At 48.5% G+C, this 25,184-nt stretch overlaps 8 protein-coding genes across 8 annotated transcripts; 5 read left to right on the forward strand and 3 right to left on the reverse strand.

The window, feature by feature from the left end:
- The first annotated feature begins 215 nt into the window (after positions 1-215).
- Positions 216-1,959, forward strand: DFJ58DRAFT_363548 (isoprenoid synthase domain-containing protein). The gene is made up of 7 exons (XM_041380032.1): positions 216-565; positions 621-659; positions 726-900; positions 947-1,229; positions 1,280-1,545; positions 1,601-1,878; positions 1,935-1,959. The coding sequence occupies exons 1-6, from the start codon at positions 394-396 to the stop codon at positions 1,722-1,724; spliced, it is 1,059 nt and encodes a 352-aa protein (XP_041249889.1). The 5' UTR covers positions 216-393; the 3' UTR covers positions 1,725-1,878; positions 1,935-1,959.
- Positions 1,960-5,757: 3,798 nt separating this feature from the next.
- On the forward strand, positions 5,758-7,674 carry DFJ58DRAFT_363640 (uncharacterized protein). The gene is made up of 11 exons (XM_041380033.1): positions 5,758-6,128; positions 6,182-6,199; positions 6,248-6,279; positions 6,329-6,406; positions 6,466-6,617; positions 6,674-6,788; positions 6,844-6,881; positions 6,927-7,017; positions 7,073-7,163; positions 7,216-7,386; positions 7,452-7,674. Exons 1-11 carry the CDS (start codon positions 5,898-5,900, stop codon positions 7,461-7,463), a joined length of 1,029 nt encoding a protein of 342 aa, XP_041249890.1. The 5' UTR covers positions 5,758-5,897; the 3' UTR covers positions 7,464-7,674.
- An 843-nt stretch (positions 7,675-8,517) lies between these two features.
- DFJ58DRAFT_363663 (terpenoid synthase) lies at positions 8,518-10,283 on the forward strand. Its single transcript, XM_041380034.1, has 6 exons — positions 8,518-9,031; positions 9,087-9,125; positions 9,187-9,361; positions 9,408-9,690; positions 9,741-10,006; positions 10,062-10,283. Exons 1-6 carry the CDS (start codon positions 8,860-8,862, stop codon positions 10,183-10,185), a joined length of 1,059 nt encoding a protein of 352 aa, XP_041249891.1. The 5' UTR covers positions 8,518-8,859; the 3' UTR covers positions 10,186-10,283.
- A 1,580-nt stretch (positions 10,284-11,863) lies between these two features.
- Positions 11,864-14,368, forward strand: DFJ58DRAFT_759011 (uncharacterized protein). The gene is made up of 3 exons (XM_041388328.1): positions 11,864-12,165; positions 12,224-12,337; positions 12,398-14,368. The coding sequence occupies exons 1-3, from the start codon at positions 12,019-12,021 to the stop codon at positions 14,186-14,188; spliced, it is 2,052 nt and encodes a 683-aa protein (XP_041249892.1). The 5' UTR covers positions 11,864-12,018; the 3' UTR covers positions 14,189-14,368.
- A 7-nt stretch (positions 14,369-14,375) lies between these two features.
- DFJ58DRAFT_695725 (uncharacterized protein) lies at positions 14,376-14,798 on the reverse strand (the record flags this gene model as incomplete). The annotated part of the gene is made up of 1 exon (XM_041383462.1): positions 14,376-14,798. One exon carries the CDS (start codon positions 14,796-14,798, stop codon positions 14,376-14,378), a length of 423 nt encoding a protein of 140 aa, XP_041249893.1.
- An 843-nt stretch (positions 14,799-15,641) lies between these two features.
- Positions 15,642-19,719, reverse strand: DFJ58DRAFT_759015 (uncharacterized protein). Its single transcript, XM_041388329.1, has 7 exons — positions 19,522-19,719; positions 19,300-19,465; positions 18,807-19,250; positions 18,675-18,755; positions 18,040-18,627; positions 15,999-17,990; positions 15,642-15,941 (listed from the first exon to the last, which is right to left on the reverse strand). Exons 1-7 carry the CDS (start codon positions 19,662-19,664, stop codon positions 15,825-15,827), a joined length of 3,531 nt encoding a protein of 1,176 aa, XP_041249894.1. The 5' UTR covers positions 19,665-19,719; the 3' UTR covers positions 15,642-15,824.
- An 866-nt stretch (positions 19,720-20,585) lies between these two features.
- Positions 20,586-21,409, forward strand: DFJ58DRAFT_759019 (uncharacterized protein). The gene has a single exon (XM_041388330.1). It carries the CDS (start codon positions 20,783-20,785, stop codon positions 21,008-21,010), a length of 228 nt encoding a protein of 75 aa, XP_041249895.1. The 5' UTR covers positions 20,586-20,782; the 3' UTR covers positions 21,011-21,409.
- A 1,007-nt stretch (positions 21,410-22,416) lies between these two features.
- Positions 22,417-24,466, reverse strand: DFJ58DRAFT_651279 (beta-lactamase/transpeptidase-like protein; the record flags this gene model as incomplete). Its single annotated transcript, XM_041381612.1, has 7 exons — positions 22,417-22,927; positions 22,983-23,161; positions 23,214-23,396; positions 23,454-23,702; positions 23,755-23,863; positions 23,920-24,155; positions 24,209-24,466. The coding sequence occupies 7 exons, from the start codon at positions 24,464-24,466 to the stop codon at positions 22,417-22,419; spliced, it is 1,725 nt and encodes a 574-aa protein (XP_041249896.1).
- Positions 24,467-25,184: the final 718 nt, after the last annotated feature.

Genomic DNA, 25,184 nt, shown 5'->3' on the forward strand with positions numbered 1-25,184 from the left:
TTCGGAGTCACGGTTACACACCACCGCTACTCGGGTAAGTCAGAGGCAAATTTCTAGTGAGGTTTTCGGTCATTCATTACCGTACGTTCGTACATTATGCTGCACATGCCTATGTTTTCATCAGTAACGTAGTCCGCCAGTGAAAATCGTTTATCGTTCTTCGGAAGCTTGGTGGAGCAGAAGTACATGCGTAACCCTCGGACATCACTCAAGCTACCGCGACACTCCACAAGCTCCGACACCCAGTAGCCTGCCGACTCCCGAGTATGCCATAATCCGACAAAGACCATTCCATAAATTTCCGTCCTCACATTTTGTAGAAAAGCACCATTTATCCTTAGCCCCCTCCTACAATCCATAGGTTCCATTGCTGATCATCAGCAATAGGAAGTCATGGAAACTCGCCCAAAAGTGATTTACCTTCCGGATACCATGACCGACTGGCCGTGGCCTCACGCGATCAACCCTCATTTTGAAGCTGTGAAAATTGAAGCTGATGCTTGGGTACATAGTTTCAAAACCCTGGATCCTGAGATATTAGAAGCATTCGACAAGTCTGGTGCAGGTTCGACTTATATTAATTTGCCTCTGAAGATCGTTGATGCGTATTGTTTTTGTAGCTTACCTAGTAGCACTGGGTCATCCCACTGTGTCAGGAGGTCCGTACTCAACCCCTGGCGCGTACTACTGACCCCTGGGGCCCTGACTTTATTCTTGCAACATAGAACATCTTCGAGTCGGTTGCGAAGCAATGGATATGCAATTAGTTGTGGACGAAGTCACCGATAGAAGCACTGCAGCAGGCGCCAACGAAATAGTGGACATCGTCGTCGATGCCTTACACAATCCTCATAAGATACGACCAGAGGGTGAACACATCATTGGAGAAATGATGCGACAGTAAGTACCCTCTGCTTATTTGATCATTCATCTGAAATTTGTGCAGATGTTCGGCTCGTGCAATGCAGACCATGAGCATGACTTGTCAGCGCCGCTTCATTGATAGCTTTACGACATACCTTCGTGCAGTAGCTGTCGAGGTTATCGACCGCGAACAAAGACACTGTCGCAGTATCGATGACCATTTCAAGCACCGACGGGAATCATCTGGTATATTACCTTGGCTCATGCTATGTGGAATGGAGATAGATCTTCCTGATGAGGTGTTCTACCATCCTGCCATCGTGGATATGGTTGAATGCGCCGCAGATTTGGTTACAGTTGACAATGTAAAGTCATACTAAAGTCTTGGTTTCCGGTATACTAACAACCTTCATAGGATATGCTTTCGTGGAATAGAGAACAAGCAAGCGGGATCGACTACAATTCACTGATAACTGTTGTCATGCTAGAACTCGGCCTCGACATAGGCAGTGCGATGGGTTGGGCAGCCGCCTATCACACTAAACTCAGGAAGAGATTTATCGGCGGTCTTGCGAAGATCCCTTCATGGGGTCCTTCCACCGATAGCTTAGTCAAGGAGTACCTTGATAGACTAGGAAACTGGGTGCGAGCAGCTAATTATTGGAGTTTCGACATTCAAAGGTCCTCAGAATTTCCCAATGGTATGGGTCATCACTTACAACGATTTATTTTGCAGGTACTTTGGCATAATGAGTGCGGAGATACAGCAAACTAGGCTTGTCCCATTATTGCCGAAGGTCCATTGCAAAACCAGCATCCGCGGTGGCGAAGACCGCACTGATTCCCGCTATGGTCAGTAGCGGGGTTTCATATTATTTCAATCCTTTTCTTTTACATATGCAATCACTCCTCGTTACGCCTCATACACGTTCACCTTTGCGAATTTGATTCTCCGTCTCAATCAGCGTTCTCCCCGTCAGATATTCTCCCTCAGCCTTTTGATCCAAGACTGAGGTGAGCTCTCTTATTCACAATTCTACATACATTTTCCTGATTATTACCCTACTTAGTCTCGTTCCCGTTCCTAGGTATGATCCATGGCTAATTTAGTTTTTTGAGTCCCTCTCCCTCGCCCTCTCCCGTTCCTAGTCCAAGCCTCTTCATTCGTAAGAATACACCACCGTAATCAAAGCAGCCACACCCATCAAGCAGCCTAAATTCTGCAAGGGACACGTACCTTCTCTATCAGTCTCCTCTGACGAAGAGGAGAAAGCATGTTCTCAACGTGCGAAGGATCTCTGTATCAGGGAACCTTCGTGGTCGTTAATCGCATCCTCAGATGCACATGCACGACAGACCCAGCAAGTCTTGGCATCAACGCAAATTACTACTACATCATCTCTGCACAAGGATCAGGCTCAGAAATGTGAGTCGGGGTGTAGCTCTTTTTTACTGCTCAAGGCTTTCTCTGGCTCATCGATGATCGGATAAGGACAATTAATTTTCAACAGCGAGTGTAGAGACTGCTGCAAGAACAGTCTCGCGCTCTACACCTGCCTCGCCCGTGTCCGCACCGAAGGCGAAACCCAAGCCAAAGGAGACGGAGGAACCGAAGACGACGAAGCCAAAGCCCATCCGCCACAACCTCATGTGAAACCCTTCGGTAAGTGGTCCTGAACTCCCTTGTCCACGGGCGACTCGATCGCCATCCTGCTGTTGTCTCTCATCGGATCTCCTGTTGCGGTACCTCTTGCGTCTCCCATGATTGCATCCCCGAGTATGCCTTCCATGTTTCCAAGTATAACTGCTACGCCTCTGCTCGCTACCCAGACATGTCCATGCACGCTTCGCCGTGCTGCATGTAGGATCTCGTTTGGGAGTTTGACGGCCGCGAGCCCTGTTTTATCTGGTGAGAGTGGGATGGTCGCGCTTTGGAGTGCGTTTCTGCTTGCTTGATTTCACTTTTGATGGTTTGGTACAGTCCGCGAGTTGACACGACACAGTGAGATCTCATGGATAAAAACGTCTTCACAACCAAATATGTTTTACCCAATGAAAGGGAAAGAATGGCGAGGAGGGATGCAACTCAGTAGTGTGGCACCCAATACTTGGCGCTGATCTGTTCAGACTGTTCTTCACTGTTCAGTTATGGATGCCAAGCCGTGTGCGCTAATTATCGACTTGAATATTCAGAGCCACGATCCCCAATTCAACAGAGATGGAATCTTCAATATATCAATGACTGAGTTCGACTTTGACTTGACCAAAACCAATCTCGAGCCATCGAAAGACCCCTCACTAAAATCCTGGAAACACACACGGCCATATACTACCTTGGCGAAACGTTGACACATCTGAGTCGACTTGTTTATACTCCTCCAGCAACCTGTTCAGAAAGAAGTTAGTGTTGTGGTGCAATGTTATGGTCACTAGTACGTACTCGATGCAGACATGGCGATGTTTCTCCCACGCCAGAATGAAGGTGTCTGCAATCTTCTCAACGAAAAAGGCGGAAAAGGCCCTCTCCCTCTTGAAGCCAGTCTCGTTCAGAAGCGCGCTGCACAGCGCCTCCATAGAGCTTTTAAGGAGCTCGGGCGTTAAATCAGCGATGGGGACTGTAGGGATGATATAGAGGGGGTGTTTGAACTTTGCCTAGTGGTCCCTCTGTGCAGGAAAATATGAACTGAATTTCGGAAGTGCCAGGCTTTGAGTACACCAACCAAAACTGCTCAGTGGAAACGAATTTGGGCGTGAACTTTTAGTGACCGAAAACCTTCTTGGCGTGGGGAAGGATAAGATTGGCACAGGTAGCATTAGCATTGGCATATAGAGCAGTCCATGCAGCTTCTGATATGCCCGTGGACACGTTGAAGCGAAGCCAGCCAGACATATCTTATGTGAGGATTCGAAAGCTGGAAAGATAGAAAACAAGTACAGTCTGAGTCACAGCCGAGATGGACAGGATATAGCAAATGGGATGTGACTCACGTGCGTGTGCTTCTTAGAGCCTCGGCGCTATCATATTTGAGTTGGTTGTGTATTCAAGCTACATTTCAACTACTCTGCCGTGTGTATGACATTAGGGGAGTTCAAAGCTGGATTTCGAGGCTGATTTGGACGTGGATTTGGATGTGGATTTGGATGTGGATTTCGTTTTTCAAAAACGAAATCAGCTTTGGTGGATTTGGGATGGATTTGGGATGGATTTCGGCTGGTTCAGCGGCAACATTCGGCAACGTGAGTCGGACTCTGAAATACGCACGACGTGACTTACATCGAGCACATCAAAGCAGTCAGGGGTTACCCGAACATATGCTCTGAAAATCTCGGGGCGACTAAATTTTCACCACTCTTGACTATTGGATCCCTGTCGACAAGCTCCGAGAGTACAATGTGCCTACCACACCAAGCAAAACTTCGCTGGTAGTAGGCATCGGGTCGGCATCAGATTCGCCAGAGGAGTCGTCGGAGCTTGAATCAGAAGAACCAGAGCTAGAAGAAGACATAGAATCAACGAGAATGTGGGATTTCGCCAGAGAGCTGCAATGTATGACTCGAGTATTGATTCAGCAGCCTGCTGGCGCTCAGTTTGAAAGGGCATGGTGGTTTCAAAACAGTTTTCACGTATCCTATGCTAACCATTGTACTATGGTAATTTGAACTCCGACGCGGCAAGCACTTGGGTAAGCGAAAACGGTTAGTGTCAAATCCGTCGAAATCAGGTCGAAATCGAGGGTTGTCAAAGTTGAAATCGGATTTCGGCGTTTTTTAGCGTCCAAATCCAAGTCCAAATCCACGTCCAAATTGCGTCCAATCGGCCTCGAAATCCAGCTTTGAACTCCCCTATTGCCAGTATGCCAAACGTTGAAGGCAATAATCAGGAGTTCTTCTGCAAGAGTTGCATATGGTACGTACGTAGTGTCAGTGCACGTCTCACCATCCTTTGGCAGTTTGATCCACGTTCTCCACCTGGACGAAACAACTGCGATGCTACCACCACTGTGACCACTCACCACGCCGAAGGGTCCAGAATCCTCCCCAAAAAAGTACGCATTCACCTGCATGACACCATCTTTTCTAGACTAACTTTCTCTTGAAGAACGATGGCATTTACTTAACATATGTATCCCATTATCATTGTTACCATTGTGCTCATTGTGCTGATCCACATCAATCATTACAGTCTGACGCCGTCCCGCCGCCGTGCGCAGAACCCCAGAAAAATGGCCCGTCATTATATCTTCTAAGTTCTCCCCCCATGCATCAAATTCATTCGCCTACAATAGACCATCAACAGCTCATTTTCCTTCGCCATGTCCGCAAACTCTTTCACTTTACTTCTCGCGTCAACTCAGTTCTTCCTGTACAGCCTCGTGATCCATGGGATGTATGTCTCTTTATGTCATTTCTGTGAGATTTGACTCGACCGTTCCCACAGTTCCCTGCTATGTTTCCCTTGCCTCCCGACCGCTCGGCCTTGCCGCAGGCTGCAACTCAGCTCGATCATGTCAGTCTCCAGTTTTAGTGAACTCATAATGCATGACTGAGTTCATATCCAGTTCGAAATAAGTTCTCCACCCTGCCACTCCAACGGAATCACGCAGTTCCTGCGTCAGGGCCTTTCCTTCCGTACTAGGTCTGGACCCCAACATGAGTCACCAGTCATTGAAGTTGCACCCAGGCGGAAATTCACTGTAACAATGCTCTCCTCTGCTATTCCTTGTGCTGGTCTCATGGCAGACTCAGGACGCCTCTGCGATGACGCTTAGAGTGTGTTGACACACCTCGCTAGTATTGCATGCCTAGTATGGCTTCTGATTGCAATTACTTTAATTTATACTTACTCACTGCAGCATAAAATCCGTGAATCCCTGCCGGGGCCTGCCCACTACAGCTGCAGGGCTACATTAATTGTCGACTGCACGTGACGCAGTTAGGGCCGCCGGATGTACCTTTACTGTACTTTACATTCATTTCGCTACATGCAGTGTACCCACGCTGTTTAGTAGCTAGCGACCCCACGAATTTTGAAGATGAGCGATAGCGAGTCTGACGAGTCTCATCTCATTGACAACACAACTTCCTCACACCAACTTGAATGCGATGATGGAGCAATAGCTAACTACAGCCAACCTAGCGTCCCAGACATCATCGCTAGCAATATTGGGATGCTATTCATCATATCCGCACAGTCTTTCTCCGCATGCATGTATGTTTCTGTGAAGATACTAAACAGATTGGAGACTCCAGTGCATGCGCTTCAGGTCAGCTATTTCCTTACCTTTGGTCGTCGAATGGAGTGAACACAGTATCACAGGTTATTATAATCAGGATGGTATGTCACGTAGTTTCCGCATTCGAGTTGAATATCGATTTGTCCTAGGCCGTCACGTTTCTATGCTGTGTGATATACATGTCTGTTGGTTGCTTGTGCAGACGACGACCTATAGCTGATGGTACAAAGGATTATTATGAGGATCCCTGATCCGATAACTGGCCCAAAAGATGTTCGATCGTTACTGATCACTCGTGGCATTACTGGGTGCGTACTGATTATACGTGCACAACCTTCAAATTTCCAATATCTTTTTCTTGGACAAGGTTTTTCGGACTATTCGGCGTGTATCTGTCACTTGAGCATTTATCTGTCGCAGATGCGACAGTCCTGATTTTTTTGACACCTCTTACGACAGCAGTCGCTGGATCCATCCTCCTGAAGGAGAGCTATTCCACCAATCAAGCTGTCGCTGGAGGTGAGAGTTATTCTCTGACTTCTGTTATCTATTACTTCTTATAGAGGCGTCCATAGTGTGCAGTTTACTCGGTGTGGTTCTCGTTACAAGGCCCCCATTTCTATTTGGCTCCATCCCTGACGGAGGTCACTTGCCAGAAGGAACCCCAGCGGAAAGGCTGGCCGCTGTTGGGTGAGCACCATTATTTGTACGCTGCTCCACTAAATTCATCAGTATATTTTGGTAGCGCATGTATGATGAGCGTGATCGGCAATACTGGTGCATGTATGCATGCAATCTCTCATGTCAGACATCAATAATTTGTTCCAGATACGTCGATTCGTGCAATTGGAAAACGCGCCCACCCGATGCATGTGCTGACATTCTTTTCGCTGTGGTGCACCATCATATCATTGTTGGGGTTCGCAAATACATCCCTGCATTTTACGTGTCGATTTAATACTAGTTTCCAACAGGATGATTGTTTTAAGTATCCCGGTTGTGTATCCCACACCATGGGGGTGGATGCTTTTACTCATGGTTGGTGTTTTTGGCTTCGTGACGCAGGTGAGTGCTAGTGATCCTGCACCTGCCTAGTAGTTATCCATCGCTATTCCAGACTCTTTTGACAATGGGGCTGCAACGAGAAACAGTGTCGCGTGGTGTCACTGGAATGTACACCCAGGTGCTTTTCGCTGTGATGCTGGAACGCGTAATCTTCGGAGTTATGCCGTCCTTACTGTCAATTGTTGGTGCCGTTATCATCATGTCTTCTGCGTTCTATGTCGTCGTAAGTGGTCATTGTGCTTGTTCTTGTTGCTAGAGTTCTGTGCTAATCTATATTGGACCCGCTAGATGAACAAGTAGAAAAATGTCCAAGAGAACGCCTCTAATAATACATCGTGACGTACAAGTGCATCGCTCTAAACCAGCAATCTGACTTCAGAAGTTTAACGTTATAGAAAGATAACAGTTTTAGCGTGCATAAGAGCATTTCCCCTCGGACCAGTGTTCTCTCGATACCGTTATAAGCGGCTAGGCAGCGTCAACTGCTCTATAATAGACTCGCTTGTCCCCCCGAAAAAGGTAACAGAGTATCATAAGCTACGGTAAACGAGCTCTTTGCCTAGGAGCCGAACAATTTCGGAGTGGTAGGTCACACGCTTCAGGGGCTGAAGTCCTTCGGAAGGTGGACTTCGTAACTGTAATATTGTACACCTGGACTCACGGAGGACTCAACCAGCCATGATATTGTGTACATCCGCGTGGCGCAACCCTCACTGTTCAATTCACACTTTTGCCTCCATACGCTGTTTGTTCAAACTCCGCTCTCAGCGGGGTGGGTTGATTGTCCATAAAGTTCATCTTTATCCAAACAATATGGAAGGAGGCTCTGGAACGCCAGATCTGCCTTGTCTTACAGGTGCGAACCCTATGTATTATCACCTATTATTACTGTCGTTACGTGGGAGTCACAGGTGATAAGGAAAGAGAAGTCCCGGAGATTAATCCTCCGGGACAGGTAACACGCGTACGTATCGTCGAATCAATCGTTTCTTCCAACAGGACGGACGGCTAGACAGGCTCTTCGCAGTCTGTGGAGCTGCACTCTACTGCGTGCTGATGGCGCACATCAAAGGCAAATTCAAGTATTTTTCGGTGAACTTGCAGACCTTCGACGATATTTACAAGGAGATCATGGACTATATCAACGAGACGATTCGTACATCAGATGATTTGAGCGCTCGGTTTGATGTAGTACAGCAACAGAACATATCTAACGAGTCAAACACGAACAGTAGATTGGCACTCGCTTGCTTTCGGTTGGCGTTTTTGGCAAAGTGCCTCGCTCAAAGCGACCGAGACTATGCCAAACAGGGATCGTTCAACGATCGTTTTTCGACGGGTCCAACTTGCCAAGTGACTCGCTTGGTCTCGCTTGCTTTCGATTGGCGTTTTTGGCAAAGTGCCTCGCTCAAAGCGTTTCGACCGAGACTATGCCAAACAGAGATCGTTCATCGTTTTTCGACGGGTCCAAAATCTGATCCGGGCCCGCGGCCTACCTCGCTTCGACGGCAACACTACCAGTGCCAAGGGTGCAAACTGGCTACCGATTACTGATAGTATGCCATGGAACCGACGAAGACTATTCCACAAATTTTCGTCCCCACATTTTGTATAAAAGGGACGCTGCACATCATTTATCCTTAGCCCCCTCCTACAATTCATAGTTTCTATCACTGATCATCGGAAATAGGAGATCATGGAAACTCGCCCAAAGACGATTTACCTTCCGGATACCATGACCGACTGGCCGTGGCCTCGCACGATCAACCCTCATTTCGAAGCTGTGAAAATTGAAGCCGATGCTTGGTTTCATAGTTTCAAAGCTGTGGATCCTGAAACATTGGAAGCATTCGACAAGTGTGATGCAGGTTTGAGTTATGTTAACTTGCCTCTGAAGATTGTTGACGCGTATTGTTCTTGTAGCTTACCTAGTAGCACTGGCTCATCCTACCGTGTCAAGAGGTCCGTACTCAATCCCTGGCACGCACTACTGACCCAAGTTGACCTTATTCTTGCAACATAGAACATCTTCGAGTTTGTTGCGAAGCAATGGATATACAATTATTTGTGGACGAAGTCACCGAGAGAAGCACTGCAGCAGACGCCAACGGAATAGTGGACATCGGCGTGGATGCCTTACACAATCCTCATAAGATACGACCAGAGGGTGAACACATCATGGGAGAAATGATGCGACAGTAAGCATCCTCTGCTTGTTTGATCATGCATCTGAATTTTGTGCAGATGTTCGGCTCGTGCGATGCAGACCATAAGCATGACTTGTCAGCCCCGCTTCGTTGATAGCTTTACGACATACCTTCGTGCAGTAGCTGTCGAGGTTATCGACCGCGAACAAAGACACTGTCGCAGTATCGATGACCATTTCAAGCACCGACGGGAATCATCTGGTATATTACCTTGGCTCATACTATGTGGAATGGAAATAGATCTTCCTGATGAGGTGTTCTACCATCCTGCCATCGTGGATATGGTTGAATGCGCCGCAGATTTGGTTACAATTGACAATGTAAAATCATACTAAAGACTTTGTTACCGGTATGCTAATGACCTTCACAGGATATATTCTCGTACAATAGAGAACAAGCAAGCGGGAACGAATACAATTCACTGATAACTGTTGTCATTCTAGAACTTGGCCTCGACATAGGCGGTGCGATGGGTTGGGCAGCCGCCTATCACACTAAACTCAAGAAAAGATTTATCGACGGTTTTGCGAAGATCCCTTCATGGGGTCCTTCCACCGATAGCCTAGTCAAGGAGTACCTTGATGGACTAGGAATGTGGGTGCGAGCAAGTTATATTTGGAGTTTCGACGTTCAAAGGTTTTAAGGATTTCCCAATGGTATGGATCATCACTTACAATGATTTATTTTGCAGGTACTTTGGCACAATGAGTGCGGAGATCCAGGAAACTAGGCTCGTCCCATTATTGCCAAAGGTCCATTGCAAAGCCAGCATCCGCGGCGGCGAAGACCACACTGATACCCGCTACAGTCAGTAGCGGGGTCTTTGTATTGTTTCAAGCCCTATTCGTCTACATGCTTCTATGTTGTCTCATTGCGTTGTCTCTCCTTTAATTTGTTATTGTTGGGAACCAACCCATCAACATCACGATAGTACATAGTATCTTTATTGTTTATGTACTTGCTTCCCGCTAGGCTTTCTGTTCCTTCCGAACCTTCACGTTAGAGTACATATCACCACATGTACTGAGCATTTGACAACTCATGCAATTCCATGCTGCGTCCAATAAATGACTGCCATTGTACCATGATACGCAGCATGCAGATTATAGAGAAAAAATATTGTCGGCAGGTTTCGAACCTGCACCATCCAGGAGGAACAGACTTCGAATCTGTCAACAACTTGGCCATAAGTCTTATGGTTGTCGTTCGAAGACCTCTCCATGAGTTCATGTCCAAGGTACGATCATAAAGAAAACCTATTGTCAGCAGGTTGCGAACCTGCACCATCCGGGAGAAACAGATTTCGAATCTGTTAACGACTTGGCCATGACTCTTATGGTTGACGTTCGATGACCTCTCCATGAGCTCATGCACAAGGTGCAATCATGGAGAAAAACGTTGTCGGCAAGCTTCAAACTTGCACGAACAGATCTCGAACCTGTTAACCACTTGGCTAAGAATAGTTAAGATAAATCGATGAATTCGAGCTAAACATACCAAACGGGTAAGGTCTGTCTGAGGATGTGGCTGGTTGTGCAGGCGAGAACGACAGTAGCTAACCGTAGTGTCGTGAACAGCGATTCAGTCCCACACGTACCAGCTCGCGCAGCCGTACAGAGTACGCAAATACGGGAATAATTATTTAGCGATGGTCTTCGATAAGAATGCGTGTAACAGTAGGGACCTGTCATCGCTCGATGATAGGCCGTACGGCCCATATCGATGACAGTATGCATGATCTCGTACGTATATGGGCCGGCCCACATGTAGAGCTGCCCGTCCGTATGGTGACCATACTTGCGCGTGACAAGCTGTAGACGGAATCAACCTATAGTGATCAGGAGAAGTCGTGTAATCGAGTGCACCGAGAGGGTAGTTGCCAGCCAATGATACCGGCAGGAACAAAAAGCTGCTTCTCCCTCAGGATGCATTTACGATATTACCGCAGCCATCAAGCCAATGATTCGTTGCATTCATGTGGTCACCTATCAGTACAAGATCAATGCGAGAAGAGATTGATAGGACGAAAAATATAATCAGCTGTAATATAGCGTAGCACATTACAAGCAACCACCGCGCTACTCCTGAAACACTAACTTGCATGCGGGACACCACGTATCTACAGCAAGGCCGACATGTGGGTTCAGTATTCTGTAGGAGATGCAACTTAGTGCCTCCTCACCTTAGTGCGCGCAAGGGACCACTCCCTCGTCGACGCTCCTGCTGACCGACACACCGAAAAATATTCAATGCAGGCCATCACTGGCATTTACAAAGTAGCGTCCCAAGCGCCAACTCCAAAGGAAATGCAGACTTGAACTGACGCTCAAGGGTCATGAGAAATTGGTCAACGAGGTAGTGGTACCCGTCTCCTCGTCACTTGCTCCCACGACAAGAGTGGGATCTTGACTTGAGGAAACGAGTGGGCAGCGGAGCAGTTGAAATGTAGCTCTAAGCTCGAATCCGTGTAACCGAAGAAGCGCACGCACGTGAGTTACATCCATGCACTTGCCGCCATTCGTAATCTTATAGTAATCTGGCTTCATCTGGCCAAAAAATGCACAGTCTGACGTCCACCTGGTTTTGACCTGCCTTCGAATCTTTTGAATGCTGACTGGCTGGCAAATCACTGCAGTCAACGCACAGAAATGTCGTTCACATTCGAATGGCCACGCTTTTCCGACCAGTTTCACACAGATGCTATCGACATGCTGAATAACGCCCTCAACAAGGGCAATAAACCGCCAGTCATCGCCGACAGGATAGAGGTCGTCGAGCTCGAGATGGGGACACAGGTGAGTCCGGCACAGTTCAAACTTCATCCCGCCTATCTCCTCATATGCCACCCTGCAGCCACCAGAACTCGAAATTCGGGATATCGGTGACTTGACAATGGACCACTTTCGCGGCATATTTCGTTTCACTTATGCAGGAGACGCACATATCGTACTCAAGACTAAAGTGCAGGTGTTTAGTGTTACCACTTATCTCCCATTCGTTCCGCCATTTTGACACTTTCTTCATTAGGCGAATCCCTTGAATCACAAGCAGCCCGATATACATATCATGACAGGCTCTCGTGGCATGCTCGCCGCCAAAGACCCTCTTGTAGTCCCAATGCTTCTCCGCCTCTCCCACTTCAAACTCAACTCCTATGTCGTCCTAGTCGTCTCAAAGCAAAAAGGCATCACACTCGTATTCAAGACAGACCCTCTCCAGAACGTAGATATAAACAGTACATTCGACTCCATCGCCGTAATCCAAAAGTTCATCCAACGCGAGATCGAAGGCCAGCTTAGGCAGATGTTCAGGGAGGATCTGCCAGGAATCATTCATCGTCTAAGTCAACAATGGGTAAGGGCCAAAGTGGAGGCGCCGTATCTCGACAAGCGAACGCCCACATTGCGGCGCAGACCTTTCGACGCCGTCTCTGCACCTGATCTCACTTACGTGCCACCTGGCTTTTCTGGTATTGGGTTACACATGCTTCGCCAACAATCCCTTGGGTCTCTTTCCTACGGTCGCGCACGCTCGATATCGGGTGCATCTGTATCAACATCAGCTCGTAGAAGTGTCCGAACTCCCCCCACTCCCCTTCATACCAGTCTTCCAGCATCAGACCCATCTTCCTCCAATCCCGAGCAAGAAATTTTCGACCCAACATACGGCCTCCGTCCAGAGGGGCTCCCAACAAAAAGCGTCTTCTCATCCTTCAGCCGCCTCTTCACGCGTAATATGGGTCTCGGAGATCTTACCGAAGAGCCCGGAGAAGACGAGAGCTTGGAAGGCGAAGAAGGGCAGGGTTCATTCGATGTCGTTGACTGGGAAGATTCAGTCACCGAGTATTCACCACCTCCAACCATCGCCGAGGAGCCTGTTACGGAATACGAAACGCTTCCCGCTGTGGGTGGTGGCACTGTCACCCGTCCGCGAGTATACCATTCCCAATCCATGATCCAGTCTCCTTCAGAAACACCCCGTTTACCAGACACAGCTTCTGTCCGCTCGGACCCCCAGTCCCGTCCATCGCATCCCACGCGCTTCTCCTTTCATCGGCCGCATTCTAGTTTCAACCCGTATTTCCCTCTTACGCCTTCGCTTTACGGTGAATCGCGCCACCACACACGATCAGAGCCGGGATACGATATCCCCACCCCACCCCGCCCCATCACGCCCTCCAGCCTCGAGACCCAATTCTCTTCGAGCAGTGGCGTCATCGACACCCCACCCTCCTCTATCGCACCCCTGGACACAACCACAAACGCAGACGCAGGAACCTCCCTCAAATCATCCCTCTCCGTCCGCCGCCTCTCTATCTCCCCCTCTTCTGATCTAAACCACTTCGACACCTGGAGCACCACTCATACGCACACCACAGACCCGGATCCAGACCCCGTCATCCTCCGCCCCGCCCTCAACAACACCATATCCCAGCTGAGCACCCTATCCTATTCGAATCACACATTATCGCCCTATACGCGCTCGCTCGCCCATTTCACGGTACGGAGCGTTCCCCCGAGGACGGCGAGTAAGGAGCAGGTGGTGGGTGAGAGATCTGTTGTTAAGGCGAGGAGGAAGAGGATGTATAGGGTTGGGAGTGGGAAGTCGAGAGCGCCGGATATTCAAGCACCGGCCAAGAAGTCGTCTATATCCCCGGAGGAACCGCTCTCGCCCATACCTCCATCAGAATTCGATCAATCTGATATGGATCGATATTTCCGCTCGCCTCCAACAGCACTATCACAGCAATCCCTATCCCCAGCATCAGATCTACCGCATTCCTCTTCCCACGATGTTCGAAGACGACGTCCACACTAGATTGATTGATCCTGTGACTTCGATTCTCCACTCGATTCATGATGATAACGATGATTTATTATGGCAATGCATGGGCTTGTAGCATTAGTATACAGACATATCTTATCTTACACATTGCAAGGACACCCCTTCGGTCGGCTCTTCGACGATATACTGTGTTTATAGTAGCAACTCAGGAAATACAATATTAACAGTCTTGCCCCTCGTTCGCCTCCGCAAATAGACACATCGTGTGTCTTCGCGTCCTCACCTCCGACAACGCAGTGTACAATTGGCCGTGATCCGTTCGAAAGTCGAGCACGGTTCGCGCCAGCGTTAAACATTGACAACCATCCAACGTCGTTGCATACGCGCGTCGCAAAGGAAACTGTCTTTTATTCGATATCCACGACGGACAGTTTGGATGGGACGCAAAGTTGATGAGGGGGATGCAGTGGCTTTCGGATGTATTGATGAGTTGGATTCTGACGAACCGACGATGCAGAGCAACCACGCGCACGCGCGCATTTCTTACCATTCCTTTTTCCACCGAGAGGTTTCGTTGAATGGCGCGAATGCAGTTCTTTTTGAGATCCAGGCGATGAGGAGGCACTCTAGGATGGGTCAACATCGTGAGGTAGTAGGGCGTGTGTTCTGGTGCGTTCAACGGAGTATGATCGGCTTCTTTCAGGATGTCTGAAATAAAATAAGATCCTAAGTTGTCTTGTGAGCGAAATGTATGATCGGTGTCTGTTTGCGATACTTACGAAAATCGCCCGGTAATTTGTCCAGAACTTTGTCGTTGAATTCATCGACATAGACGTTGAAAGGGGAAAGGAATGCACGATGAAGACATGTTTTAGCGTCTTCGAGAATACCTGGTAGGAAGAGGAAGTCAATGGTGTCGCCGAAGTTTGTCGTCGCTGCTATAATCCCGAGATTCTGTCGATTTCCGGAGCAGTCTTCTCCAACGCGATCCACGAAAGCCGCAAACTGCGTGTCAGCCATGCTGCGAATTAATTGCAATAATATCAAATCCATTTTCATGCTTGACTGAAAAGGTACTGCGCGAAACTTTGCCTGCTATGATGACCGTTGGAAAGGGCCGAAAGGCGCAAGCGCCGTCCGGAAGGAGTTGTACTTCACATTGTTGGCAAAGAGATGAAGGGAATGCGCAGAACTGCCTTCATCATCAATTCGATAGAACAGATAGTTGTCCGTGCATCCAGTAGATAGATTCCCTCTTCGTGCTTCGGGCGAAGATGGTAAATTTATCTACTAGAGACGGTTGGCACTAATGTGAACACACTTACAGGAATATCACCAATGTGGCGATAAATCTGTCGTATCGCCAGAAATTCTTTTTGTTGATCTGATACCTGCTCCCATTTTGGAGATCAACAGCCGTGAAATGAAGCTTCAGAGGTCGCCATAGTGGTGAGGAAATAAAGGGAAAGAACCGTAAATACTGTGGCCCAACTGCATGACGTGATGGACGCAATTGCACCCGATGCTGGCGGTTAATATTCGTGCTCTGATACTGTAGACATTCCAAAAACAAATAACAAGGACAAGGACAAACGGAATATGATCCGACCCAAATCCACAACAAAAAGGGTAACACTGACGACTACGACGACGACGACATTTCCTAATTCTAAATGTACCCATTTTCCTTGCCCATGTTAAACGACGGGGAAAGATTCAGCATGTCTCCTGATGGCGCTACAGGCTGGGCGAGCGGGGAAGACGACATTTCGACCTGGAGGAAATCCTGTATGTGGTATTTAGATGTCTGAACACTTAAACAAAGAAAAAAGAAAAAACTCACATCGACATGCATACTCGGCAACCTACTCGTATTCTGCCTCGCACTCGGTAACTGCCTCAACTCACGAAAATCATTCCGTGTATACGTCTTCGTGAGACCAGTAACAGCCGGCGAGCGCAGCACTGCGGTTGGTGGGGAGATAGCGACGAGACCCAGGACGTCTTGGCTTGGTGATTTGCGCTTTGGTGGTGGGGTGCTGGGTAGGGGAGCTGGTGGTTGAAGGAGGGAAATCAAGTCGTATAGGGGGAGCGTGAGGGTTGATGGGAGGAATGAGATCGTTGGTGGTGAGGATGGGGAGGGATGGAAGCTTTTGATGATGATGGAGAGCTTGTTGTTGGGTGGCAACGATGTTTCCAAGTGGGTGCAGAGCTTGACCCATTGCTCGGAGGTGAGTCCGTGGAGATCGGATTGAGAGGGAGAATCGAAGAGTAGAAGCGTGTTGATGACGCTCTCGGAGTCGAGAGAGGAAAGGTTGTCGTTTGATTCTACCACTGCGCTGAGTGCGTGTCCTACTTCCCAGAGCAGCCGTTCGGGATCTCTGTCTTTCTCGTCGGTCGTCTCGAGAACAGCAGAGATCAAGCCGAAGGCGTTCATCCTGCATATGCTCGGCTCTTGCACCTGCACCCCGCGCAAGAGTGTAGTAACGACAGAAAGCCTAAGCTCAATCCCTAGGGACTCCGGATTCTCAGCTAACCGCCCGGCAATCATTCCAAGATGTTTTGAGTAGAGGCTGGCTTCGAGTAAGCCGGTCATGATGGTTCCACACTCCGATCGGTGTAATGCGGATATACACCAGTCGCCGTCTTCACCTTCCATAAGCCCTGCCACAAACTCGAGTCCCGCGCCCACTTCCCACTGCGTGACAACCCCTCTCTCGGCCATCACCTTCAAAAGACTGGCGAGTCTCTTCACCTCCCCTTGAACGAGGAACTCACCCAGCCCTAACACACCCCGGTCGAGGCTGACAAGTTGCTGGACCAGTTGGACCTTATGCATGGGTTCGAGATGACGGAAGAAGAGTGTGAGGGGAGTTACAGTCTGTGGAACAACAGTGGGCATCCAGCCCGCGGGTAAGTCATCCCCATCATCTGCTAGAACTCGAAGGACAAGGTCAAAGGCACTCAAAACTCTTCTCGCAGGATCGATATTATCAAAATGGAGCCCCTGTTCGAAGAGCGTGCGGAGGACTGCAGATGAGCCGCATTTGGGCTGATCTAGCGAGCCCCTTGAAAGTGCACAGAGTACATTGGCACATGCATACTTGACAAGGAGTGTAGCGTCCCGTACTGCGCTGTTCGCAACAGATTCGTGGGATGTGACATCAGTACAGCTGTAAATGTCCAAAACGCCGCTCACGAGCATTCGTATTGCACGGGTTGTCGTAATGGAGAGTGGATGCAAGCTCGCAATGAGGTGGAGGCTTTCATTCGCGACGAGCAAGAGCGGTTCGAGACCAATCGTAGGCGATGGAGAGGGTGTCAATGAGAACCCTTGCTTCACCTCCACGCTGATACGAGTAAACGCATCGATGGCGTAATTTAAAAGACCATGCGTGTGTTCACCCCATACAGCCTCTAACACCGCCCAGTCGCCACATTTGGTTCCGCTCTCGGTATTATCCTCCAGCGTGTGCATGATGACAGCCACAGCAACCCTAAGAGCTCGTATCCTGCCTTGATCCAAAATTGCGTCGTGGCCTTCTTTAGCGAACCCAACGAGTTCCTCTACAGCCCCACCAAGGCCTTCGTCTGCGAGTTTAGCGGCGCGCTCTATGTCTGCTCGTTCTCGCTCATTGATCCATGTTAGACTCCATGGTTCCCAGCCCCTCACGCAGCGAACAAAATCAGGATTGAGGAAACTTTGCGGGTTGGCTGCAAGTGCGAAAAGGAGGGACTCGGCATTGATGCCTGCAGTCGTGGGTGGGTCATTTCCGATTGTCATGCATTCCAGGCGAAAGGTCATTTGTGGTAGGAGTAGCAAGGGGGAGATGATCTAATACACTCGTCAGATGTTGGGTAAAGTAATGGTAGCCATGACTTACTGCACGATATCCAGGAATTTCCTGCCACAAGCGCAAAACACCCAGAGTGCGCTCGCGACAATGTAAATTTGGAAGGCTGTCCGACCAGGCGTACACAGCTAGCACTGAAGCAACGCCAACGAATGCCCTAACGAATGCCATGAACTCCGAATGCGTTATTTCCTCAGAGGGGTTCATGCCAGACATTAAATCTAGCGGATACACGCCCTCGTATGCCGGCGCATCTCTGATCTTCGCCAGAAGGTCCTCATGAGTGGTGATACACGACAGCCATATGCCAAAACTCTTTTCCTCCTTCCCGATGTCCTTTAAAAACAGCGCTGCCCTAGTGTAATCTGCGTCTGGGACCCCGGACAGCGCTTGTTCGAAGACTGTCCACGATCCTACCCGATCACTAAGCCGTCGACAAGCCTTCTTCATCTCAGGGTTTACTGTCGGTAGCGCAAGGACAGCTCGTAGGACATTAAGAAACCACGATGCCTTCAACAACCGCGATATGTCTGGATTCGTGGATGCATCCAGAAGTGTGAATAGAGCATCTTCATCCAAGGTTGATGGGTCAAATATCGTCTCGAGTTCGAGCACTTGCTGTGAGGATATGAAAAAAAGTGTTGTGCACCTAAAAATTGACATACCATCAAAGCCTGCGCAAATTCAGGAGTCTGCGAAGCAGAACGGGAAAGAATGCCTGCAATGAGATACGATTGTGCATCGTCCTACGAAACGAGTTGATAGGTTTGGATGGGGATTGACTTCAGAAGACGTACCCTTGGGCCAACAGCCTCGGAGACCTTCTTTGCAAAACGATGTAATTGCTCTGATGAAACGTCATCCACCACAGGACGACTCAAACATCGGAACGCAGTATCTAAGTCGATATCCATTTCTTCCTCATTCAGGTCGGAGTAAAGATGCGGGAATTCAGGGAGCTCCCAGTCATCATTAGGTTGCTTGAGGCAGAACATAAGGCGGATGACGAGAGAAAGGGAGGGCGCATTGGGAATGAGTGCCAGGAGATTCCTCGCAAGAGCAGTCGGGTCATTACTCTTTGCAGCGTCTAAGGCAGGCACGAGGGGAACGGAGGAATTTGTGGGTAGGGAGAAGGGAGAGTAAGTAGTTGACTTGGGTGGGGTATCTGAAACGACATCGCCGTATATTGCCATTGATACTGTTTCAAAGTCTCCACGTACAATCATTAAACGAGTGGCAAACTGAGAGTTTAGTTAAAAAAGACAAGATATAAATGGCATTCAAGGGTACCTCAGACCCCATGTTCACTGCATATTCCACTATACCGCCTGCGTATGGGATGACGGTTGGCATGAGTGCATTAGGTGCCTTGAGCTTTGGCTTAGCGTCCACTGGTGAGCCCACTGGGTGAGCATTGAAATAAACATCAAGAAAGAACGCTTCTGGTTCTGTGCGACTGATTATATGGTTATTTCTATATCACGCAGTATGATCAGGAATAGTTGCACTTACGCGATGATGTCTGGACACTGACCAAAGGGCTGCACGTCTGTGGGAAATATCTTGATCGAGTGCACTCTGCTTGGTGACGAGAACCTGATAGCAGAGAGCTTGGACGGGCCTGCAGGACTGAGCGTGCACCATTGCAGTAGCATTATTCAAGCCGAAGTCGTCGCGTCAGATATTGTTTCAATGTTTGGTTTAGAGGCTCTTGCCAAACATCGCAAACTACTAAGTCATTGACACGTGCATTACCAAAATGAAGTTCCCTATGACATGTTGTCCCGATATTCCTTAATCATCAACTATGTCTTCTATTTGTCACAAAGTCCTTAGATCTTTCGCTGATCCTCCTGCTCTTATTCGTGTCAACGGTGCGAGTTCTGAATCGTAGTACCTGATGAATTGAAGGACTTGACCGTCGTGGAGGAAGCCATGATTACTCATAGTTGTGCAAAGTGCTGGATCGTTGCCGACACGAACATTGCGCTTACTGCTGCAGAAAGCCCTCTCTGGATTTGATCTAGGCAAAGCAGAAGGATGCAGAGATTCGGAACTGGATCCGCTGGCCTGCTGAGTAATGGCCATAATGGTAGACTCGGAACAAAGACCTATAAGTTGACTCCGAGTCGGAACGAAGACATCCAAGTTGATAACTTTTCAACCCCCTCCACGACCACAACCATGGAATCAATCCGAGACAATACCCCAGAGTCCTTTACAGTTGGCTTCGAACTCGAAATCACAATGATGCCTTTACTACCCGAATTCGGATTTCGAGCCTACTCGCAATGGAACGTCGTGCCTAATGGTACCAAAAACCCTATTGTAAGTAATCACTTTTCGTCTCCCTGGCCTATAATGTTGTTTGTTGAATATTTGGCTATAGACAGAGCCGAAATCCAGTCACCGAGGCTTTCTGCGGGCTCATGGCAAAGTGCTATACAGCATATGTTCGACACGCTCAGGTACTTCGATATTCACCTTCAGCAGCGCATGCTCTAGCCTATACCCAGCCAGAGCCCTCTCGACTTACTGCATTCCTAATTGCGAAGTCAATGGCGAAATGTCTCGGTGTTACCTCAACGACTACAGGAGGAGTGCTCTGGAACGAGTGGACGATCTGGGACTGCGGGAACTGATTGACTACATCTCTCTGAACAGGAGAACCTTAATCAATTTCCGTTCGCTTCAGCCCATTGAAGATTCGCGGGACACAATCGAATTCCGCCTTTTCCCTTCTACGACAAGCTCTGCGTCATTTCGACAATACATGCTGTTTTTGTTAGCTTTCCTTTCGTCTGCCATACGTGTCGATACAACATACTATATCGATCGGATCGCGGAATTATCAAACGCTGATCTGGACGACCTTCGCCAGTTCATCGCCCCACACCCCCATGAAACAGGAGAGGGTTTCGATACTATCGCATTGTTCGACGGAAAGACTTATGATGCAGATGGCAGACGAAATGAGCAGGGAATTTCGCTAGCAAAGTGAAACTGGCAGAAGGTCGCTGAAGAGGCCCGCCGCCTTGCGAATATGGCCTCACCTCCGATTTCGAACCTACTCTACACACCTTGGGATGATATCCTTGGTGCTGAACCATGATCTTCTGACTCGCCGGAGGCTCTACATTGTGCACTGGCATTCATTATTATCATGCATTTGCCGTCTATTCGCACCAACGTCTCACCATCTCTTCCTTATCACGCATTCACTGTCTCTTCGCATCAACGTTTTCGTAAGGCTCGCCATCTCTTCCCTATCACGCATTCACCGTCTCTTCGCATCAACGTTTTCGCAAGGCTCGCCATCTCCTCGCCATCTCTTCCCTATCACGCATTCACCGTCTCTTCGCATCAACGTTTTCACAAGGCTCGTCATCTCTTCCCTATCATGCATTCACCGTCTCTTCGCATCAACGTTTTTGCAAGGCTCACCATCTCTTCCCTACTATCACGCATTCACCGTCTCTTCGCATCAACATTTTTGCAGATCGGAGTGATAATGTCTTCCATTGCCAGTTGCCAGAGGTGGGACAGTGAAAATCCCTTCCGTGTTGGACGTTAGACACGATACGCACGCGTGTTACCAGTCCCGGAGGATTAGCCTCCGGGACTTCTTCGACCACCTTTCCTTTTCCAGTCCTTATCGCATCTTGACATCTTCTCTTGGCACCTTCCACACCATACGCCGTCTCTACCGGTGTTGTTGTCACCGGTATCATCTTTCCGTCTCGGACATGCCTTCATTTGATACTTAATGTCTTCTTGCACGAAGCCCTACCTCAGCGTTGTCTATTCACGTCCGCTGAGACTTTGTCTAGTTTTGTACATTCCGGACGTTGAGTATAGATAATTACAAGCGATCCGCTCGCCTGCGGACGGTCGTGGTCTTTTATTTTTATCAGATCTCTCTACAGCATTAACGAAGAGTAAACTTCGCTTCTAGAGGGACTAGGGGTTCGCTGTGCGAACTTATGACCTTTCTCCGAACCAATTTTTATATTTGTTGGCCATTATCATTAATTCTATACTGTAAGCTATCATTTCAATCACGGTTTAGAATCGCCGTTTCCTTCTTTTTTACCCTTCCTTTTGCCAGCTTTTAAGTCCAGAACTGCGAGCTTCCGAATCAAAGCGTTAGGTGGACTTGTATGACTTTGGGTTCTCTCTGAAGAAAGTATACCCATAATCCTTCCCAACGTTGTATGTCTTGCGAAATTGCACAGACGAGGAGACGAACAAGTCTGTTCCCAGTTGGTCCACCCAGTGACTGAAAGGTAGCTAGTCTCCCCTATTGGTTGGACAGAACATCCAAAACTTACATGATCATTGCGTTGATACTTTTAACAGCAGCTTAGGGGTAAACGCGCTACTCATATTCCAACATCATTGGTACTATTACACTTTATCGAACCAAACCTCAGCTCGGTCTTTCACAGTCGTATACGTTCGCTCTCTTTCCGTGAGTTGACCCACCAGCCCGACTAAGCCAAACCCAACAACCTTTCCATCTTCCACGACGAACTCTGCCGTGGCCTCGGACGTCCCTATCTCCGCTGTCTCAAAGGGTGTCCTGTCATACCCATATCCTTCCGGGAATAACGAAGTGTACTGAACCACGAACGTATTTCCAGACCGATGCACGCCTCGAATATGAGATGACCATATGCGAGGCCATGCTGCGAACAGCTGAACGGACTGGGGAGCACTTGACTTTCCTGCATCCACCGCAGCGAAGTCGGAGATCACATCTTGACAATACAAGGAGCCGCCGGAAGGACTGCAAAAGGTGATGGCGCCGTATCCAGGGTTCGCGTATGTGCCCGAGAGCTCTTCGAGTGCAAGTTCCAAACCAACGACGTTTTCGTGTGGATGCGTGATTGGTTTCTTCTCAGACGTGGTGGGTTTACTGAAACAATGATAAGTGAGCAAAGGGAATGGATTTGGCAATGAAAATGACCAACATCGGTAGTGATGGTTTTGACCGCAGTTTCAGGGCCGCGTCGACTATACGGTTGAAGATATTCATCACAGGTGTTGCTTTATCGCCGCCGTTGGCAAAAACGACGACCCCAACATCGTCATTTGGAAGGAATGAGGCTAGTGTAGAAAATCCTGGAAGCGACCCTGTGTGATATACGATCTGACACTCCGGCATCAGTCATCATGCACAATAACAGATGAATATTTGTTACATCGTGGCCTAGGTACGAGTTTCTGAACCAACCCATCCCATACCCCTGGATCGAGAGCTCGGGATCAGCTGAGGCGCTGATGGATACGGAGTACGACTGAGATGCGTTTGCATACACAGACAACGGTATGACTGTAACGTTGTTGTGCACACCCTTGTTAAGCCACAATGCAACCCATTTCGACTGGGTGCCAACAAACGTCTTCAGTTTGTAAATAGAACGAAGGCAAAAAGCACCTACCATGTCTACGGCACTCGAAATCACACCGCCTGCACCGGCCATCAGCGTTACCATCTCTTCTGTGAAGCACTCAGGTATGAGTCTGCCGCTGCTGGTCCATCCTTGGGTGAATCTACCAGTCTTCCCAGCCTTTGCGGGTGAAAACGTAGAAGAGGTCATTCCTAGTGGCGTGAAGATTCGATCCTCTACAAAAGAAGTGTATGTTTGTGCAGAGTAAGTTTCAATGATGTGTGCGGCTGTCGTAAACATCTGTTCGTAAACTGTGAAGATACATTTAGCGCTTTTGCTAAGACTGCGTTACCTTGTTGTTGTACGACCATTGTTCCCGGAGTTCAAAAGCTGGCCTTAGATAGCGCATCCGTGATACATCATCTTTCGGGCTGTCGTGTGGTCCATACGAGTAGTCATGGCTAGCTCACGCTCAATAGAATCTTGTGCTGGAACGAAGAATTTGAGTCAAGCTTACCGAGGAAGGCCGGACACATGAGAGAGGATGTCCTTCATATTTGCTTTCCTAGACGCCCAGTCATCCATCAATTGCCATTCTCCCGGAAGGATATCTTGTACTAAGGTGTGCCAATTAAATTCCGACAGAGCGGGAGGGAGCGGGGTGACGTTTCTTCCATGGTCATAGTCATCCATCAAAATTCCAAGAGCGCTCGCGCAGAAAGCCTTGGACACAGAAGCCATGTGGAATAATGTCTGGAAATTGCAGCTTCAGAGTTCATACAAGAAGAAACTTGAGCAGTTCGCACGTCTTCTGTTGTCTTGTCCCCGTCCTCCGTCGTGTTTCCCCATGAACGAAATTCCGGTTCGCCGTACTTCGGGACAACAGCGACAGACAGTCCGGTGATGTTCCAAATATCGAGGGTCTCTTGGATAGAGTTGGAGAGCTCTGAGGTGATAACCTGGCCATTGTTCACCCAGACAGGATCAGCTAATAACGATAGCTGGGAAAGATGGGCGAATGGCTGGCTCAAGAAGCCTAATACTACACTCAGCAGTTTAGCCATGACGTTGAGAAGGGGGGTAACAGAATGGTCACTCGGTAACCAGCCTTGCGAGATCTTGCGCTCTAAAATAACAAACATTGTGGGAGCGACATGCGGAAACAGAAAATAAGATCTAGAAGCCTACCAGCTTATAATTATCTTCTCCCCTACCGGACTGTTTCGACTCGAAGTCGTCCAACGATGTGCGGTATCTGAGCGTGACTCATAAGATGCTCTGCGCATTTTTGCCCATTCCACGTATGTTCGTTGTATATCGCTGTCCCCTTCAAAAGCTGCATTAATGTAGAGATTTCAGGTCGTATAGCCAAGATAAGAAGCCTGGCAGCTGATCTTCCGCTCGTGACCTTCTCGAAGTTCAGGTACATAGAATAACAAACATTGTGGGAGTGACATGTGGAAATAAAAGATAAGCTTAAACCTGCCAGCTTATCTTCTTCCCTGCCGGACCGTCTCGAAGCCATTCGAGGTATCACAAGGCTTACATAATCATCGCAATTTGGGTAAACGCGCGATGCAAGCGCAAAGTGCATTCTTCATTCTTCTACTCGCCCTAGATCTTTCATCATCATTTGTATTATCGGGACTAGACACCTTATCGAACCAGACCGATGCACGCCTCGAACATAAGATGACCATATGCAACACTAGGCTGCGAAAGTGAACTGACGAGGGAGTACTCGATTTTTTTGCATCGTAGTACCGTAGCAAAGGAGTCGGA

The sequence above is a fragment of the Suillus subalutaceus genome, assembly GCF_016647625.1.
Source record: "Suillus subalutaceus strain FC151 chromosome Unknown DFJ58scaffold_5, whole genome shotgun sequence".
Taxonomy (NCBI): domain Eukaryota; kingdom Fungi; phylum Basidiomycota; class Agaricomycetes; order Boletales; family Suillaceae; genus Suillus; species Suillus subalutaceus.